Genomic DNA, 21,995 nt, shown 5'->3' with positions numbered 1-21,995 from the left:
ATTAACAGGGACAAACAGGAAAGGCCGCAGGGTTCTATCCCGAGCACAACGGAGAAGAATCCAAAAATCCAGAGAAAGGATTAAGGAGCGGGAAAAATCGGGTTCTCCCAGTTTTTGATTCAATTTCGAACAATCTTTTATGCTTTAAGTTCTTTATTTTTCTCTTTCGTGAATATTTTTTATTGTTTTATTTTTAAATTTCTATTTATGTTTGTTGAATCGAATTCCCCGTAGTTTTTCTTATTTCTTTCTCTTAAAAAAATATTTTTTTTTACGATTTCGCCCCCCTGGGTACCCAGCTCGCCGAGCTGCTCGGCCGAGTCGGGGCAATAGTTCGGAGAATTCCCACACTATTTATTTAATATATATATAAAAATTTAAAAAGAATGGGGGATGAATTTCATCACCCTTCTTCTTCCTTTCTTCTTTTCTTTTCTTTTCCTTCTTCATTCTCTCTTTTTTCCTTTCTCTCTCTACACAACCCTAACCCCCAAATCTTCGTTTCTCACCCGAAATTAACGATTAAGGTATGAATTCTTACCTATTTTTTATTTCAAACATGATTCTAACATTAGTTTTTAGATTAGAAGCTTAAATTTTGACTTTTGAGTAAACCTAGGTTTTGATTCGGGATGCTTCCTCTATTTTTATAAAGTGATTATTTTGTTAAAAAAAAGTACTTTAAAACAAAACTACTTCCATATTTATTTTTTAATATTTTTCAAGTGGTCTTATTTTTTTATTATTACTCGATTCTATTAGTGTCGTGTAATCGAACCATAGGTCCTTTTATTACCAAGCAACGCGATATTGGAACTTTTATCTTGATATTAAACTAATTAATAAGAGTAAAAAAAAAAAGTTACCCGAAAAATATGAAATAATTTTTTTTTAAATGTGACAATTATTTTAAAAAGTATAAGAACATTTTTCTTATAATTACCTACAATCATCATCCGATATCATTCAACAGAAAGGTATATAGATTCCGAGCAACCCACTGCACCATTTATTAGTCAATTTTTAGATTCCGAGCAACCTATTGCACCATTTATTAGTCAATTTTTAGATGCCGTTTGGTAAGATGTAATGACCTTTGTAATAGAATGACCATTATATTGAAGGCACATTACCATGTTTGGTTGCATGTTACAATTTCATTGTAATGGAATGAAAAAACCTTGAGTTAATTTTTATTGAAGAAATCTTGTAATCCCCATTACGTAGAAAAATGACTTGAATTCTCATTACATTGTCATCTAACCTCTTATTTCTCAAATCACACCTCTCATTCTTGTCAAAAATGCAAAAAGTAGAAAAACATGAAAATTGAAAACGAAAAAAAATGAAAAAAAAAACAAAAAACCGAAAAAATGCGAAAAATGAAAAAAAAAAACCAAAAAAATACGAAAATGAAAAAAAAATGAAAAACCGGAAAAATTAGAAAATAGAAAATAAAAAAACGGTGAAAAATGTTGAAAATGGAAATTAAAAGAAACGAGAAAAATGTAAAAAAATATGAAAAAACTATATACTAATTTATTGATTTCGGTTAATCTAATTTTGTATTCGATTACGATTCAATTTTTCACATTTTTCATGTTTTTCGTTGATTTTAATTATAAAATTTGATTTTAATTATGTAAATAAATTTTATGATTGCATTTAATTAGGAAAATATAAATATTGTAATGGTTATTACATTACATCATAATTGTCAACCAAACATGGTAATAGAATCACTATTCCATTCCATTACAACTTTGATTACATTACGACCTTTATTACATTACATTGCATTACGTCAATACCAAACGGACCTTTATAATTTCCTACTCGTCTCCTATAGAGATATTGGAACTTTAGTTAAAAGAACTTGTAATGTTCCTACTCATTTCCTTGCAAGGTTAGCTTGTCTCTAGTAATAAAATTGTAATGGAGCATGTCCCTCCCAGTGGCTACTTTTGCATCTCGCAGGATGCTGCCTTTCCTGCTCAATGAATGCTTTCCTCCAAAAGTAAAAATAGTGCACTTAAACTTCCAACATGATTCCACTACAAATTGACTTATAATTCCCAAAGTAAAGAAAAACAATAAAATCAGAAGATCTTAATTGAAAACTGAAAGGGTTCTCCTTCAATATTCTTTGGCAAGATAATTACAAAAAGGAAAAATATGTTACATTAAACAGATTCATATTCTTCTAAATCTAAGACAACAAATTAGTAAGAGCCTGCCAGCCAGCCAGAGGATCTTACTCTATGAGATAGGCTTTTGAGCTGATTGTATATATCCTTTCCGACATCAATTCAAGGAGGGATACCGCACCGGACAACATCGACCGTGCCTTTTGCCAAGGCAGAATCACCCATATGATCGAAATTTATCCAACCATTCTCACCGAATAATAGGGGACCTCAATCACAAGAAAGACTGACCGTAGTTTAGGCAGAACAAATAAATCTTACAGTTAAAACACCAGATACTACTTAATACAGTGACTTCCTTCCTAAGCAAGAACACAGAATAATGGCCGAAAAGGCCGACAAAAGGGATTTGCATCCCTCACATAAATCATTCTCAGGGCTGCAACTACTACTGCACTTGGCTTCCAGATTCATATCAACACTCTTCTTGTGATGCTTGAACAGCCATAACTTCTCCAGGGGTCGGATGATCGAATTTGCAATTGGCACCATATTTGCAAGAGCCTGTCTTCATATAATACGGGCAGTGAACAGCACCCTGTTGACAATCATCAAATAGTTTTTTTATGTAATATACTTCCAAATAACTTGAATATGCATGTATGTGAATAAGTTGATAAAAGCTCTTTGGGCGGAAAAAAATGAAGACCATGGATATAAATAAAGCAGAGCTCGGATATAGGCAAGCATCAAGGATCTTTCTTGTCAAACGAGGAAACAAAGTAGAACAGTAACAAAAAGCATTTTCTGAGTCATTTTGCTTTCCTCAACATTCCAACAACAAAAAGGAATAAATAACAATTAACAAGATCTTCATATGACTATAACCATGCAACGATAACGTATATCTGAATCGCAAATACTTAAATTCTTGATGAAGGATAAAACCGATAACCTGAATGAAAGAGAATTTCTCACAAAAACTGATTCCACCTTACTATCAAATACATCAAATGTTAGGGTCATGTGTCACGAACTCATACCTCTCTCCTGGGTAGTCCAGCAAGAGTGAGCTTAACAATTTGTTGCTCAACTTGCTTAGCTGAAGGTGCAGACCGATCAAGAGGGTGATGGAACCTGCATCTTTCTCCGTACTTGCACTCACCAGTCTTCATATAGAACTAAAAATTGGCAAAACATCGGATTAATAAAAACCATTCACAATGTCTTGAATCATGATAGGGCCAGCAACCTCTCTAGCTGCATGACACAACCCAACTCACCTTAAATAAAGAGATTAGCACGTGACCCACTTATTCAATGACATGGTCAGATTTTACTTTAAGTCAAAAGCCAAAACGAGGAGGTCCAAATAACGGATGGGAATGGTAGGACCAAGCTCTGATCATTTATCAAAATTCATTTTCAGCTTAATATTTTAATTTAATGATTACTTTTTTTTTGTACATATAAATAAATATTAAAAAACTAATGACAAAGCATGCACATACATGGAGATGAAAACAGAACAAAAATGTATACATGTTTGCAAAAAGAAAAGAAAAAAGGAAACCAATAAGGAAAAAGAAAATAGACATGATGCAATCCGAGCCACAATGACATATTTTCTTCCATTAACTCATTAAGAGGCTCCATATACATTTATCCATCATGTCATCTTTCGACCTGACAAATAAAATAAGGCTATCTTGACCAATCTAATTCCTAAATTTTAAACATAAATTTCAGACCTTAAATTAAATCCTAAGGCTGAACCCTAAACTCTAAAGCTTAAACCCTGAAGCGTAAATCCTAAACCCTTGAATTTTAGACCCCAAGTTAACTCTAAATCGTTAACCCTAAATACTGAACTCCAAACTCTAAATTTAAAACTCTGAAAGCCAAACCTTTAAACCCTAAATTCTAGATCATAAAGTATAAATCCTAGATCCTAAAATCTAATGTATCCTTATATTAGATTATGTCATGGAACCGTTTTAGCTAAAAGCTCGAGCTGATAGTTAAAGGTCCACTTCAAATTAATAGCTGACACACCCCCACACGCGAAAGCACACTTGGGCTTGAAGCGTGACAACACAGGCCCATATTACCATGTCCTGCAAATAACTCAACAAATGGAGCTGCCAGGAATCGAACCCAGGACCACTTGGTCACACTGGCTCTGATACCATGTCATGGAACCGTTTTAGCTAAAAGCTCGAGCTGATAGTTAAAGGTCCACTTCAAATTAATAGCTGACAGATTACAATATTTTAGTAGTTCAGTTCACATATTATTTATTTTTCTAGATATATAATAATTTCATCAACTACTAACTTATAAAAATAATAAAATATTAAAAAAGATAATTGAAAATCACATCATTATAAAAATAAGAAGTGAAATATAAAAAAGGGGCTCAAAACTTATATAAAAAATATAAAACACCAGGAGAAAATAATATAAAGCAATAAAAATTTGACAAGAGAATAAATTTCTCATGAGCAATTATTGAGAAAACAATAAAAGATAAACAACAAAAGCTCAAAAAAATCAAATAAAAGAACGTAATAGTTAAAATTAATAAAAGATAGCAAAAATACCTTGAACATAAAATATAAAAACCAAAATCCATAAAAATTTAAAATGATAGAAATTTTCAAGCCCTAAGACATGCTGTCTCAGGCGGTACGACAGTGGTAAACTTTTTAGGCAGTAGAAGTGGCATTTTTCGTAATTATATTCCTATAAGCTTGTGTATAACCTCATATTTGATCTATGGCCAGCCCTAATCAAGGGGAAAATAGTTTTGAGGTCAAATGAGTTCCTGTAAAAAAACTACCTCCAATTAAGTCAACGGAAAATTTTAAATATATATATATTTTTAATTTGCAAGAGGATAAGCTAAATCCATTGAAAAATGATGATATGTTAAATTAAAATAGGGAGGAATGAAGCGCACATCACATTCTGCCTGTCCATATCGTTGAGGATAGATTGTTAATCCCACTCCCAGCTGCAATTAGTGAACAAAAACATCAGAACAAATACTCTATAAGCAGTAGAATGCCAAGCAAATATTCATAAGAATTATGGTAACACATTTTTTAAAAGCTATCTGTTGCAGCAGAAAAATAGGAACACAAATGTCAACTGAGTAGCTTGACGAAAAAAAGATCAAGACAAAAATCATCTTACAACTATGTTGCACGGAAACGGAAACGGACACCAGGAAACATTATTTCTAAGATAATTTAGTTAGGAAACGGAAACGGAAACAAACACAAAACGCGGAAACGCTAATGCAGAAGAGCTTCCGTGCAACATAGTCTTACAATTAACTAAAAGGCTGGCTTAATAATATTTCACAGTTACATAAAAGCTTAGAATAACTCACATAGAACTAAGATCTAAACAAACTTCCAGGGCAAATAAGGACATACTGTCAACAGAGGAGGTTATTTCCCAAATGATAAAAAAAACAAGGATTTTTGGTCAAATAAACTAGTATATAATCAACAAAAGCTCTGCACAATATTTTTTTTTAAATATCAGAAACTTCCAGAAAATAAATCCTAAATGCAGAAAGATACAAGGTGAGGTGACACATTGCGGTTGTGGCTAAGGGTTTACTCAAACTTATGGTATTGACTACCAGGAAACCTTTGCTCTAGTGGAAAAAATCAATTCAAATATTATTCTCTCAGTTGCAGCTAATTTTAGTTGGCTTGTACAACAACTTGATGTGGAGAATCTTTTCTAAGCAGAAATTTGGAGTAAGTAGTATTCATGTGTATGCCCAGGTTTTGGAGGTACTGTTGGCCCAAACAGACTCTACAAACTAAAAAAATCCTTGTATGGTATTAAACAATCTACTAGGGGTCAGTGCGAACATCTTACAAAGTTGCAAAGGGATGCACATATCACGTAAGTCAAGCTAATCATACTATGTTCTATAAATATAAGCACTCTGATAAGGGCAAGATTGCAACTTCAATTGCATGTAGATGATATGATTTTGAGAGGTGATATATTTATGAATTATCTATGTTAAAGAAGAGATTAGCTGAAGGTTTGAGATTCTATGAGGACTGAAGTACGTTTTTTTAGGTACGGAGTTTACAAGATCAAGATTAGACATGTTTGTGAATAAGTGGAATACATTCTCAATTTACTGAATGAGACTGGTTTCTTGGGATGTTGGGCATCTGAGACTCTAATTGGAGCTAATTTGAAACTAGAACCAGATACTGCTGAAAATGTGGTTGGCAAGGGAAAATTTCAGCATTTGATGGGAAAGCTAATTTACCTGTCCCATACTCACCCTGATGTTGCATTTGCAGTTAGCATCATAAGAAGTTTATGCATGCTCTAGGAAAAAACGCACTTTGGTGCTGCATATAGGATACTAGGTTTCTAAAAGGAATACCAGGGAAAAGCTTGATGCTTAGAAAACATGGGAAGATTTAAATAGTAACTTATGCAGATGTTAATTGGGCAAGAAGCATTACTGACATGTTTGTTGGTGGTAATCTGTTTACTTGGCGAAATAAAAAGCAACACATTGTGACTCGGAGTAGTGCTGAGGCTGAGTATGGACCTCTTGCACATGCTATTTATTTATGAGATCGTGTGGATTACAAGAGTACTAGAAGACTTGCACATTTCCGCTTCACACCTTGTGCCACCAAAGCTGCAATTTCAATTGTTCATGTTCCAGTTTTTGATGATAGAATGAAGCACAACATTTTATCAAAGAAAAACTTGAAGCTGGCACAGTTTGCCACCCTTTACATACCTACAGGTCAGCAGGTAGCTAATACTCTTACCAAAGGGTTAGCACAACATCAATTTGATTCACTTGTAAGCATGCTAGCTATGGAATATATTCACAAACCAGCCTGAGGGGGGTGTTGAAAAAAGGAATTATGTAAAATAGGTTTTATACAAACCTAAGGTGATCAAGAACCTATATATTTTAGAAATCCCACATTAACCTAGGACTCTGCTGGGTGAGCCTTGGCGCAATGTTGTTGTGTGACCGAGAGGTCACGGGTTTGAGTCTTAGGAGCGGCCTCTTGCCAAAAAAATTGGCAGGGGAAGGCTTGCTCCCAATACACCCTTGTGGTGGGAGGGACCCCTCCCCAGACTGTCGCTCAGCTGGGACGAGTAGTGCACTGGGCCAGCCTTTAATCTAGGACTCTGCTATACAGATATCTAGGATGTTATATCAGTTTAAAAGCTTATATTCTTCTACTGCAACAAATTCCGATTTAATATTAGTTTCAAAATCAAACATTAGAAAGTAAAATTTTCCCACAAATCATTTCTGCAGTAACTATTCCTATCAAGAAGCTCTTTTTAATTGAACAGATGGGGAAAATAAGTTCATACACATATTAAAGCTTCTTGCAAGAATTTCATCATGCTTGGTAATTGGTATCCCCAACCACCATCCTTCCATTAAGGGATTCTTCTCTCCTAAAACACAGGGGAACATGCTAAGGAACACTCTTCAGTCAACAACCATATTTCCCGACTTATAACCCTCCATGATCCAGAACAAAAGAATTCCTTCTCCCACCCCCAACCCTTACTACCAATAATAACAATGATTAAGCAAAAAAGGTTCTGCCTAGCTAATAAACAAAAATAAAAATAACGAAAATGAACAGACTTAGATTATTTTATTTACCGTTGCCTGAGCCAATCTGGGATCAATAGATTGATATATAGAGGCAGCTGGATTAACAAATCCAACGCCCAAATTAGCCAGATGGTTAGCTAAAATGGGATGGCCTACGGCAGCAGCAGCTGGAGTGAATGCTGCAAAAGGATATTGGCAACTAGAGTCATTTCAAATGAAATGATAAACTGGAAAGAAGAGGAATATAATGAATGAAGCACAAAGCATGTCTTGACAAGTTGTAAAGATATTAGAATTCAAAGTCTGAAGTCTTAAACTAAAAGTACCAGGGAGTTTGCATACCATTTCTATCAGGATGATTGTAGCGGCAAGTGGGACCATACTTGCAACTGATTGGAAGAACAAATAAAACTTTAGTGATGTTTGCCAAGTCCATTTATTACAAAACTTTTGAATGTATAGGCGAAGGCAAACCTTCCAGTTTTCAGATAGAATGGACAATCCGCTTCACCCTGCATGAACAAGTCAATTAAAATTCAGGCTAAGAAATATAACAAAACTATTATATTGACAGGCATGGAATCAGTCAACCAATAACACAAAAATCACAAAATTTGCCCCATCAATTGAAGAATAAATTTGATTAACTTGTTGATGTACACATATAAAAAGGAAAAAAAAAACAATACTGGAAATCCAAAAAAAAAAAAAGAACCCAAGAAGATACAAAGACTGTAAAGCTTTGACGAAGATAGATTGTTTCGTATTTGTTAATGAACTATTTCAGTGTTATGTAACAACATTCCCATTTCTTTCGCACATGAGTGTTATACCACAAGCCCAAATTTGCAATGCAAAAAGCTGTAGACAATTCTTGTGCTAACAGCACAATCCTGTTGCACATGACTGACCAGAATTTAAATATTGAAAGGATGCATTGCATATATGGATTCAACTTCTGAGCAATCAGAACAGATGTGACTACTTATAAGTACTAACTACTAAGATAGAATTTCAGATTGATGCTATATGCCTTTATATGAATTAACTGCAGCAGAATGGAGGATGCAAGCATTATATACTTCCTAGTTATTTGTTCACATTTCCAATTATGATTTGGCAATTCTGAGTTGGAACTTGTGATGAAGGCAATCTATGCAGTATTAACAAAAGAAAAGCATACTGTAGAAAAAATGTGCAAATGAAAAAAAAAAAAAAAAAACAATTCTAAGCATTTCCTTGAAGCGTGCATAACACAATCCTATATTACCATGTCCTGTAATTAAATCAACAAATGGGGCTGCCAGGAATCGAACCCTAGACCACTTGGTCAAACTGGCTCTAATACCATGTCATGGAACCAATTGAACTAAAACCTCAAGCTTATAGTTAAAGGTCCACTTCATATTAATATCTGGCATTCATAGATCGCAACCTCAAGAGAATAGACTCTCCAACATTATCCTAATCATCCAAAAATTTCAGCACTAAAAGGAAACCATTCCTAATGCCATCTTAACCCAAAAGAGACCCAATACTGCTAAAGAGATCCAAATTCTAGTTCCAGCATAGTGAAAATTATTATTTCTCACATAGAGTATTGGACAATAAAACAATTAAATATACAAATATGCCTGTAAAAATCCATTTATGCTAAAAGAATACTCATTACTACCTTAACTAACTTGCATGCCACCTAAAATATAAACCATAATCCAAGTTTCTTGAGTATTTAAACTTGATTTATTGATCTTTCAGTCGCATCATATCCATATTTCTCATAGCTTTTTATTTAAAGGTTTGTCTGCTTAATCACAATAACCAATGAATTCGCCACATTCTCACCATTTTGCACAAGTATCATGGTTATTCAAAAGAAAAGCACCAAGATTTCTTTAAAAGAAAATAATAAAACTGCAAAAGGAACATCTCTAAGCACATTGGTTAAAATTAAATTACCGGTCTCATTGGAAGTCCTTTGGTGTTATGATATGAGGCTGGAGTGAATGAAATGGACATATTAACTGCATTGACATCTTCCAATGATCCATCAGCCCTGATTGCTATTTCTTTCTGCCATGCATCACCATTCTCTTGTCCCAGTGATATTTGGATATCTTTTGGGTGATGGAATTTGCAAGTTGCACCAAATTTGCAATTCCCAGTCTTCATATAAAACTGTTTACATACACCATGATAAGCAAGCTGACCACCCACTTGACTATATGGCTATTTGAGAAATAAGAGATTGATATCTTACTGCACATGTAGGCTCGGAAGGCCTCTCTGGTAAGACAAAAACACCACTGTTTTCTGAACCAACCTGAAGCAATCGTAAAGCATGCAATTGAAAAACTGACATTAAAACTATGTGACATTTTTTTGTGGGAATCTATGATGGTACTACATACCGGAGCCAAATTATATTTAGGATGATTGAACTTGCATTTTGAACCATACTTGCACCTTTGAGTTTTTAGAAAGTACTACAAGATAATTGAGCAGTAATAAGCTATAAAAAAAATATAGGCCTGAAGTATATTTAATAGCAGCCAAAGCAAGCATTAGATTGAAATGCTACTTACAGGGCAATCAGGCTCTCCTGGTCTATCAGGAAGGGATTCAATCGCAGTAACAGGTGGGACCTACACGAAAAGAATAACTTAAAAATAATAAAAAAGATATTGTAACAGGGTGACAGATAACAGGAGTAATCAATAGTTAGGTTAGCCAGACTACATCACCACTTTTGAACTAGGTTAACAGGATTTTGATTCCACACAACTGATTGAAATAAATTAAAAACTTATATGCATGTTATAGTTGAAGTGAAACTAGATATTATTACCAACATCTTATCCCGTATAACATCTACAGTAAAATGTCGATAAATGCATATCCTTAGGACCGGAAAAGAATATTCACTTAGGGAAATATTTTATTTATTCCTAAATCAATAAATTATTCATTTATCATTAAATCAGTATTATTATTTTATAGATGATTTTTCATTGTAAAATGCATATATTGTATGCGGTAAGAAAAATTAATAGAAATGTGATGGATGTCGAACATCTTTTGAACTATCCTAACGAGAATGATGCCGCTATGGGATCGCCTACAGATGAAGAAATTATCCAATCAATAATCAACCATGATGATGAAAATGATCCAAACCCAGATGATAGTCACGTTGTCCAAATGTATTGTCAAAAGAAGTTTTTCAAGCAATGGTCACCTTAAACTACTTACTACAACAAGAGACCAGAAGTTGTGACTGCACTACAAAAAGTGAAGGATGGTGTTCATTTTGGTTTAGGTGGTAAGAAAAAACAATAAACTATGGATGCATTTTTGCAGAAGAAATTACTTCTAGTATGAGTATTGTTGATTAATTGAAAGGTTTTGGTCTATTTATATATTTCTTTTGTATGGGATTCAATAATTATTAATTTATATTTTCATTGGGCCCTTAAGGATTTAAATATCTTTATTGCTTAATGCATCTAGCGAGGTTCTTACTTCAGTCCATTTGCCCAAGTTTTTTCCTATAGAAATTATCATATAAACGAGGTTATTACTTTATCAACATTCACTTTATAGAGGTTTAACTGTAGAAGGATTCAATATACAACCAAAATGGAGATGACAGACACAACAAACAGACTATGTAATACAAAATAGAAGATGTTCAATTATATGTATATGAAATAAATCTGAGAGTGGGTAAAGAAAAAAGAGTTCAAACGACAGTAAAATGTGCCTATGGTGGAGAAAGAAAATTTTAAAGCAAATAATATAAAGGATAACATCAAATAATAAGGAAGGCATAAAAACATTAAAAAAGATGAAGGAGAAAACATGGTGAGACTACAATTTGAATGTTTGTGCCCCAGAAATTAAACACTAATATTAGACCACATAAAAGAGTATCAATAATAATATAACTAATCATAAGATAGATAAGCATATTGGATCAGCTCATGAATCACTTAAAGAACAAGGAAACTAAAACCAAACTACATTATTTTAATTTTTCTTTTTTATGAAATACATTTTCTAAATTTAGTACTTTGGTTTTGATTGAGGTCTTCAGTTTCTGTAATAGTATCAAGTTTTTACCAATAGATAGATATGTGCAAAAACGAAATAGAACGGCTATACGATTTGGAGATCTGAAAACACAAACCCACAGCATTTGCTTCAAACTGTACACATTTACAGCATAAGCCATGGAACTAGGCATAGAGATTGACCAAACATAGGATTCTATCAACAAAAAGGACAATGATCAAGAAACAATAGATACTAGTACCAGATACACTACAATATGACTGGAACTAAAATCAGATGCACTACAGAAAAACCTTCATAACAAAAATACATGGGATATCTTTTAATGGAAGGTATTTAAAACACCATAATTCTCAGAAGGATAATCTATCAACCAAAATGTCTCATGTATATAACTCGATTATTAGCAACGATTACTTACACTCCAAAAGGAGCCAAATTTAGCATGCACGTTAGTTATTCAATTAGCCAGATTAAACGAGCCCATTTAACTATATAAAAAATATTTCAAAAAAAACATAAGGATATAGTTCTGATGATTTGTTATCCATAAGTTTATCCTGACATATCTTAAATAAAACCCATCCTGAGAGTTGAGTTTACAAGCAATTGACCACTGCTTATAATCTAATTACAGTTAAACCTAGTATGAGCAACAATTAATCGGTCAGAAGTACATATCATAATTGCCGAAATGTTTATCTCCTTTGAGAAGAACAAATAACCATTCTGGCCAGCTGCATATGATAAAAATATTAATTAACTTTTAGGGCATATCAACAGCTTAAGCCACGCAATCTAAACTAATTGCCTCTACTCAAAATTAAAACTTTTGCCTTGTATGCATCCACCAATTACACATTGAAACATAAAATGTGTATTACAAGAGCTAGTAATAGGTCAACCATAATTGACTTAGGCAATGAAACTTGTGGCAAGAAAAAAAAAATCAGTACAGCCCTTTTGACATGTAAATAAGGTATCAAATACAAGAAGTTTCCAGATTTAGTTAATGACAATATAGAAGACCACTTACAAAAATAGAAATTATTCCCAGCATCCACAGATTTCAACAACTATATTCTCTTATACATGTGAGACAAAGTGGACAAAAGTGCCACGTCCAGATTCAAAAATTTCAGCTTTAAAACATCAGAACATCTTCCAGATCCAAGAATAAATGGTAGTAAGCACCTTTTAATATAGGATATACAAAGCAAACACAACTATTGGCTACATAAAGGCATTTTCTTCGATAGAAGGACAAGGAGAAAGATTATTACAGTATGCAGCAGGTAGTATTATAAAAACAATACCCAATATCCAATTAAAATGTTAAATATAGATCAGAATAATAATAATAATAATGGTTGAAGTTGATAGACTCAATACAGTTTCTTTCACCAAGGCTAACAAAAACCATTAAATAAGCTGGAGAATGCTATGATCAGATACTGCCACATTCAAAGGAAAAACTTTTATCATTTAAGATGCAAAAATTTTAAAACAAAAGAGAATATGAAAGCATAAAAATAGAGCACAGTGGCAGCATGTATATGAAATACATGCTAAATTCTAATGGATAAGCATTTATTTGTCAGAAGCTTAATGATGAAAAGTTCTGCTGGAAATTCACAAGCTCCTTGGTCATTTTTGTTTATGCAAGAGAATTAGTTATATATATATATATATATATATATATATATATAACTGGAAAATTAGTTAATTTAGGAGTGGGTGCTTTCGGAATTTTTTTGAGATTTTCTGTAAAAATATTTATTAGCCTTTTTTAGGGCCTTGTTGGTAGAGAATAGCGTACAGACATCATGTTGCGAATTGAATTCCGATCCTTAAAAATAAAAAGAATAGCATAGTTCTTCTGAGTCTTTAGAGTTTAAGATAGCTCTGGTACTACAAATACCTAGGTTCATAAATTCTAGTTCGGATTTCAGTTAATGAACTTTTCTGGCAACCTTTGATGTGAGTTGTGTGATTCCATTCACTCCCTATATACGATTTCCAAGAAACCTTAGGTGTAAAACTTGAAAAGTTCAAGGTATGATTCTTAGAACCTTTTTCTTTCTTTAGTTTTATTCTAAACCAGTCCCTCCACAGCCTCAATTTCTAAATCCCATTATCCTCAACAGTATAAACCCTGAAGTTACAAACTGCACAAGCTTTCCTACATCAATAAGCTATAATGATATGACAGAAAAATCAATTTGCTCATTTGATCAATAATTACATAAATTTATGTACCTCACAACTCAATATTTTAGGTATTTATTCATTAAGCTTTGACCCGATGTTGATAAAAATATATAAAATACTGATATATACACAGAGATACCTTATATGTCTAATGATTATAAACATAAGTAAAAACAAGTGGTCACCTCTTTCCATTCTGGGATTCCACCCTCAGGAACCCAAATAGGATGATCAAACTTGCAGCTATCTCCAAATTTACAGGTTCGTGTTTGCATATAGTGGGCACAATCCTTCTCTCCTGGTCTTTGTGGATATACAGGTAAATTGCTTGGATTCTCAAATCTAGAACGCTTGGAAAAAATGTTGGTAGAATACCAAGCTTCAGTTTGCCCAACTGTGTTATGGGCACCCAAAATAGTTGGATGATAGAGCACTATATAAATAGTAGAGAAGTATATGCAAAATAAATCACAAGAAGCATATAATAATATATATGTATTGATTAAGAATTTAAGTTTGAAAGTTGGCTTAACAAAAATAAGAAAATAACATATAGGATATATTGTATATAACCTTTAAATAAAAATAAATGCAAACAAATATAAAATATTTATAACTTCAAAATAATGGACATTTAAAATATGTGTGGAGAAAGTAGACGGGAAATTTTCATGATCGGTAATAAAAATATGGAGGTGAATTTAATTATCAAATTTAGTTTCTGTAATCCACTTTCTTTACATATATTTACTAGTTTACCTACCACTCAAACTCTGCAAGATCCTTGCACCATGTGATATCACATAACAAGTAAATCCTTAACTTCTCCCCTTTAATGTGTTCCCAACCCAAGAAGTTGAATTAGGACTTGAAACTATACATTATTAGAATCTACTTGCCCCTTAGTTAGATCCTCCAAGTTATCTCTTTTTCTCCTCTTATAATTAGTGTAGAATTGTGTAAGATATGAAATAGAATATGTTTATCTTGATTTTGAGAATAATATATAACTTGCTACGATTTAAAATTAAATAAATATTTAAATGTAAGTTAAAACAATGTGTCTATCAATTGATATATTTTGATATATAAACTTGACAAATTGAATGAGAATCAAAGGATATTAATTTATCACATGCCACAAAGTTAAAATACCCCACCTTTAAAAGTTCCACCACTCAATATCTATTGCATTTTGGGTTAATTTTAGATTCAAAAAGACATTGAACTGTTTAGCCATCACCTACGAATCTTTGTCATTGTTTCTTGTGGGCTTTAGGTTCATTGAAATTCTTACTAGCTGCCTCTCTTTTTACATCTGATCTCATTGTAATGGCAATAAGAAATTCCATTGAATTAGCCATTGATTTCAATCTTATGGTCCCCTTTTCAGAAAGTTACTTTCCTAGCAAACTATTTATCAACACCTTCTACAATGGTTGATAAATTGACCAAAGTGAATACCCACAGTTGAATTAAAAGCTGAATGACTGCTCCATATAACTTTGGTGGTCAATTTGAGATTTGGGCCGAACAATGAACAGACAAAGCTGAAAATCTTTAGTGGTATCATGACTAGACTCCATTTCATATTTAAGGCAAAATCATGCCTCATTTGCATGCCAATTGCCAAATCATGTATTTACACTAGCTAAATGGGCCATGACTTTTTCGTCCCATTATGCTTTAGACTAACTCCGCCTGTGAGGGTCACTTGGTGGCCTTTACAGCCGGTCCCAAGCCCGTACAAAGGAGGAGGGTTGCGGTAGGTTTGTGGCGGCCAGCGTAAAACTTAGTCACATCTTATGACATGAACCATAAATAGGATTAGATGTGTCTATAAGACAAGCTTTTTGGGATGACTTAGAGGAAGTGGTGCAACAGGTTCCTAGGGATGAAAAAATGGTACTAGGGGGTGATCTCAATGGACACGTGGGTTCTAGGCGAGATGGGTTTGAGAGTGTTCATGGAGGGTATGGTTTTGGAGATAAGAATGAAGCAGGAAATGATATTTTGGAATTCGCATCAGCCTATGACTTGAGTATCATGAACACATGGTTTATGAAGAGAACATCCCACTTAGTGACTTATCGGAGTGGCGGTAATGCGAGCCAAATTGACTTCTTCTTAGTAAGGAGTGCTTGGAGAAAGAGTTATATTGATTGTAAGGTGATCCCTGGTGAGAGTACGACAACCCAACATAGAGTAGTGGTGCTAGATTTTCGAAGTAGGAAATGTATAAGAAAACAAACACCTCAAGTAGAGACTAAGATTAAGTGGTGGAAATTGCAAGGGGAGAATCAACAAAAATTTGTGGATGAGATGACCAAAAAAGATATTTGGACTTGCAATATGGATTCAGATATAGATTCGATATGGAATAAGATGGAGCATAGTATAAGGGAAGTAGCGAAGGAAGTTCTAGGGGAATCTAAAGGTAGCATGCCACCGGGTAAGGACACATCTTGGTGGACAGAAGAAGTACGACAAGCAGTAAAGAGTAAGAGAGAATCCTATAAACTATTGGGGAAATGTAGGAGTGACGAGAACTACGAAAAATACAAAGAGGCTAAAAGGGAAGTAAAGAAGGTCATACGAGATGCTAGAGCAAAGGTGAATCGGGATCTGTATACAAGATTGGATACGAAAGAAGGGGAAAGAGACATATATAGAATTGCTCGGATGAGAGATAGGAAGACACGAGATCTCGGAAAAGTTAAATGTGTGAAGGATGTGGACCAGAAAGTCCTAGTTGGAGATAAGGATATCAAGGAACGATGGAGGTCCTATTTTGATGACTTATTTAATGGAGATCGCCAACAAGATGTTGGAGATATAAGTATCCATCACGATATGATAAATCATGAATGCCTGCGGAGAATTCAAAAGGGTGAAGTCAAAATGGCATTAAGTAAGATGAAGTTGAAGAAAGCAGTAGGACTTGATGGCATCCCTATTGAGATTTGGAGATGTTTGGGAGAAAGAGGAATCGAATGGTTGACGACGTTCTTCAACAAAATTTGGAGAAACAATAAGATGCCATCAGAATGGAGGAAAAGTACTTTAATCCCTTTGTATAAGAACAAAGGCGATGTCCAAGATTGTGCCAACTATCGGGGAATCAAATTAATGAGTCACACTATGAAACTTTGGGAGCGAGTGATTGAACAAAGGCTAACGAGGACGGTGAAGATCTCGGAAAACCAGTTTGGCTTTATGCCGGGAAGATCAACTATGGAAGCCATCCATCTAATGAGACAATTAATGGAGCACTATCGAAATAAGAAGAAAGACTTGCATATGGTTTTCATTGACTTGGAGAAAGCATATGATAAGGTACCAAGGGAAGTACTTTGGTGGGCCTTGATAAGGAAAGGCATTTCGCGGAAATATATTGACATCATAAAGGACATGTATGAGGGAGTATGCACGAGTGTACGTACTAGTGTTGGGAAGACTGAAGAGTTTCCTATTACGATTGGAGTGCATCAAGGTTCCGCACTAAGCCCATTTCTTTTTGCCATCGTTATGGATGAACTAACAAGTTCACTTCAAGATGGTATACCATGGTGCATGCTGTTTGCAGATGATATTGTGTTGGTTGAGGAGACGAAAGAAGGAGTGGAGATGAAGTTGGAACTATGGAGGCAAACTCTAGAATCTAGAGGCTTTAAGTTGAGTCGAAGTAAGACAGAATATTTGGAGTGTAAGTTTAGCGGCCGTAGGAGTAGGGAGGCAGGGACAATCATCCTAGATGGGAGAGTTGTTCAGGCCTCGGATTGCTTCCGGTATTTAGGATCTATTATCCAAACGGATGGAGAAGTAGATGGAGATGTTGCTCATAGGATTAAAGCTGGTGGGTCGAAGTGGAAGAGTGCTACGGGTTTCCTTTGTGATCCCGGCATGCCTAATAGATTGAAGGGAAAATTCTACCGGACGGCAATTAGACCAGCATTGTTATATGGTACGGAGTGTTGGGCAGTGAAACACTGCCACATCCATAAGATGTCGGTGGCGGAGATGCGTATGTTGAGATGGATGTGTGGTCACACGAGAAAGGACCGGGTGCGTAATGAAATAATTAGGACAAAAGTAGGGGTCACATCTATTGAGAATAAAATGAGAGAAAACCGACTAAGGTGGTTTGGCCATGTGAGACGTAGAGCGCTTGATGCGCCGGTTAGGAGAACCGAAGAGTGGCAAAGGGATGTAGTGGTGAGGGGTAAGGGAAGACCTAAGCAAACTTGGAGGAGGGTGATCGAGAGTGATATGAGTTTATTGGGAATTGAGGAAAATATGGTAGTGGATAGGACGGAGTGGAGGGAGCGAATCTGTGTCGCTGACACGACTTGATTTTCACGGTTTTATATGATGGTTCATGTTAGCCGACCCCGAATCATTTCGGGACTAAGGCTTTGTTGTTGTTTTTATGCTTTAGACTATCTTATATAGTGCATCCCTATACATATTTATTTTATAAGTAGAAAAACCAAGTTAGAATATCCTTAATGATAACTATGTTTTGATATAAATCATGGCAAAATAGTTATCAATTGTTGCAGCGCACATGTCAGTAGGGAAAGGATTAAGATAATGATACGAAAATTCATGACAGAATAAGTGTACAAGAGCACCTCCTAACATAGTCATCAAATGCTAGAAATAGACACATAAAATTGACTTGATCATTCAGTCAATCAAGACTGTACAAGAAGCCTTCTCCTGGCCCCAAAAAACTATGGCACTCTAAACTGCAGGTAGTGGAACTAAATACTGACTGCTGATTACAGGAAACATTTAGTGATTCAAAATAAAACTCCCAAACACCTACTTAACAGACTGGAGAGCACATAAAACTACATTTAGTTATTCAACTTACATGCTCACATAAAAAAACGAATTGCAAGCCCATAAATATCGATTGCTGGTGATTCCAATTTTTGCAGTCATATAAAAAACAATTCCAAACTTCAAAGTCCTTGAAATTGGATATGGCCTTTTCTCAGCATATTATGAGAATGCATCACCTATCAATCTGGATTGCTGCTATTTCTTGGATCAAATTTTGAACACTATTTGTTGATCCCTTAAATCTGTTCAAATTACTGATTGTTAATCTAATTTTCCTAATATTAGATCTGAACATTCTCATAATGCAGATGTCACAACCTCAATACTAATTAAATTAAGATCTTGATAAGTCTTCATTCTTCATAATCCAATTTGGCACATTAAATGTTGGGCAGGCTTACAAGTTAATACTTAAAAACAGAGAACTGTAGATTAAGGTTCAATCCTGATTCCAACAGAAGGTTCTTTGAGTATTTCCAGCAAATTTGAAGAATTGCACTGTGCAAATAGCAATTACTTGGGCTTTCCTAATAATACTAACAATTGCAGAAACAGCAATCGCAATAACAACAATTCTTCAACCAAACGATGGTCTACAGTCCTTCTCTAGTATATGGATAAAGCAACTGGTACTTCAGTCCCAGACAGTACAGCTAAAGTAAAACAACCAAAACAAAAAAACGAAAACAAAAACAAAAAACGGAAAAACATACTAATTCGTTACTAGTTGAGAAAAAGAACTAGAATAGATGTACGAATCCAAAGATAATTTTCTACTCGGGACATGTGAGAACAAACTCGGAAGAACCAAACAGAAAAAGGCACAGAAAAAAACAAAGAAGCAAATAAGGAAGGAAGGAGTAGATAGTAACCTTCAGAAGAGCGTTTGATGCCGGCGAGTAGAGGCTCAACATCGACACCAGGTGGAGGGGTAAACGACGAAAAATGTGAAGCGGTGGCGGCAGCAGAAGCAATGCCTCTGTCGGCTGAGTACCGGAGGGCTTCGGCCTGAGTTAGATACATGGATAAGGCCGGCGAGTGAGAAGATTCCGACTCTGAGAGAACTCCGAGGTATCTTAGCAGGGCTGAGTCGGAGAAATATGAACCGATGAAGGATTTGGTGGTGGCAGCAATATATGATGGTGGTGGGGCCGCCCCGTAGTGTTGATTTGCCATAATAAAACCCTATAGCCCACTAAAATTTTCATTATACTTCTTTTCTCAATTCAAGTTTTACTAGCTAAACTTCTAATCTTTTGAATAGATAAGTTAATTGTTTGATTAATTATTGTTAAATTGTTTTATTAATTATTAAACTTACTTAGAGTGATATGTTTAACTTCATACGTCTATATGATAGAGCATGAGTTAATATATTACTTTAAACAAATTCAGTTCACCAATCTCTCCCTCGTCTTTCCTCGGATGCCAAACCTCGCCTTACTTTCTTTAAATGGTCTAGCTTCCTTGAACTACTAGTTTTCCAGCTCGGTGATAAGTTATTTATAGTCTTCCGTGTCATGACACTTTCGCTTTTATGAAAGTTGCAAAAAGTTTCATTACTTCACGAGGTTGATTTCTTCATCTTGAGAGGGATATGTGATGGGTACCCTGTTTTTCTTCACCCAGTAAAGAACATCATCTCGAGAAGCATTCAGGAAAATCGGTGACCTCTCCAAGTTCCTTCATGGCTTTTTCCTCTCCCGGTCCCTCTCTTTCCTAATTGGCCTGCTAGGCGGCTTTCTCGTTTAGCAAAGGATTTAACCTGTAGGCCTCCCACCTGGAGAAATCTCTTACCATGGTCATCAGATATTTGAAGGTTCGGGTTCTATTAGTGGTTAGCTCCCATGGATAATTCCTTGCTAAGGCAGTTGTCGGCTCTAATGTCGATCGCTCCCTCAACGTTCACTGCCTTGACCTAAATGACTTTTTGCTAGAATCTTTCCATGTAGTTATTAAGAGTTTCTTTCTTGTGTTGGACCATGTAGCTGAGATCGTGCTTGCTTTCTAAAATGGATGTTACGAAATGATTGGCGAAGAGTTCATACATTTTCTTGAAGTTGGTGATGGTCTTTGTCCCTAAGACTCGTACCAATAGGAAGTAGCTAATTTGGTGGTAGGAAATAGGCGGCACATTGTAGTGTTGGCTGTCGTGGTAGTATACATGGCTCGGCCAGAGTTTTTAACATGAGTATTGAGGTCTTTTGTCCATCTTACTCCTTCAGCAGTGGGTATTTAAACCCTCGGGACATCGGCTCGCTCATGATTTTCTACACATGGGTATTTATATCTTTGTGGTGCCAAGATGCCCGGCGTCGATCCCTGCCTTAGCAATGGTACTCATGAGCTTGTCAAACTCCTTTTGCATTGCCTTGAGTTTAGTCTCGGGTTCTTCATCTTGGTCGAGAGGTCCCTTTCTTTTGGCGCCTAATGCTCTCGGGTTTGGGGCTTCGTCGCTCTTTCTTGGTGTTGACTTATGAAATATTTTGATAATAACAGTATTCCCAAACAGTTGAACTATTCACTACAGTGACAATATTCTTTACGAAAATTGTTTAAATTAAAGGAGATGAATTATTATCGAATTATTGTAAAATAATATATTTAATATTGTTCTAAGTATAAAAACAAAAGATCAAATACAATTCTTATAATATACAAAAAGAATTATTACATAAACACTCCTTTACTATTCAAGAAATGAAGAATAAAGACAAAAAAAAAAGATCTCCTACCGTTTACATTAAAGAAATGACCTGCAAGAATAAAATACGAAGAATAAAAGTGGCAATAGAGAGAAAGTACTTAATACAAGAGTCTCATAAAGAGAGACATTTATTAAGTAAATTTTTTTTTATCATAAAAGCATCTGTATAAGATACATACACATCTTAATTTATTAAAGAATGTTTTATTGGAAAAGGGTCTCACTTTTGTCAAAAGACTTATTTAAAGCATATATTCAAAAAGGGTTATGTTTACTAAAAGACGAAATAACAGACACTTTACAATGGACATATTTTCTTCAACTATAAAAAGAGATCAACTCTTCACTTCACCCTTTG

General features: G+C 34.7%; 1 protein-coding gene across 3 annotated transcripts; it reads right to left on the bottom strand.

Moving 5' to 3' along the window:
- Window positions 1-2,113: 2,113 nt before the first annotated feature.
- On the bottom strand, window positions 2,114-20,121 carry LOC136205892 (zinc finger CCCH domain-containing protein 37). 3 transcript variants are annotated; one of them, XM_065996735.1, is made up of 12 exons: window positions 19,803-20,121; window positions 14,265-14,512; window positions 10,380-10,439; window positions 10,206-10,280; window positions 10,055-10,117; window positions 9,754-9,972; window positions 8,269-8,306; window positions 8,137-8,183; window positions 7,843-7,973; window positions 5,110-5,163; window positions 3,191-3,328; window positions 2,114-2,745 (listed from the first exon to the last, which is right to left on the bottom strand). In XM_065996735.1, the coding sequence occupies exons 1-12, from the start codon at window positions 20,104-20,106 to the stop codon at window positions 2,623-2,625; spliced, it is 1,500 nt and encodes a 499-aa protein (XP_065852807.1). In that variant the 5' UTR covers window positions 20,107-20,121; the 3' UTR covers window positions 2,114-2,622. The 3 variants fall into 3 exon arrangements, with proteins under 3 accessions (XP_065852807.1, XP_065852808.1, XP_065852809.1); XM_065996736.1 differs by having other exon boundaries at window positions 14,265-14,473; XM_065996737.1 differs by having other exon boundaries at window positions 14,265-14,377.
- Between the last annotated feature and the right edge of the window lie 1,874 nt (window positions 20,122-21,995).

Source organism: Euphorbia lathyris, chromosome 9, assembly GCF_963576675.1.
Source record: "Euphorbia lathyris chromosome 9, ddEupLath1.1, whole genome shotgun sequence".
In the NCBI taxonomy this organism is placed as follows: Eukaryota; Viridiplantae; Streptophyta; class Magnoliopsida; order Malpighiales; family Euphorbiaceae; genus Euphorbia; species Euphorbia lathyris.
Note: the sequence above shows the minus strand (reverse complement) of the source record. Positions and strands in the feature narration are given on the sequence as shown.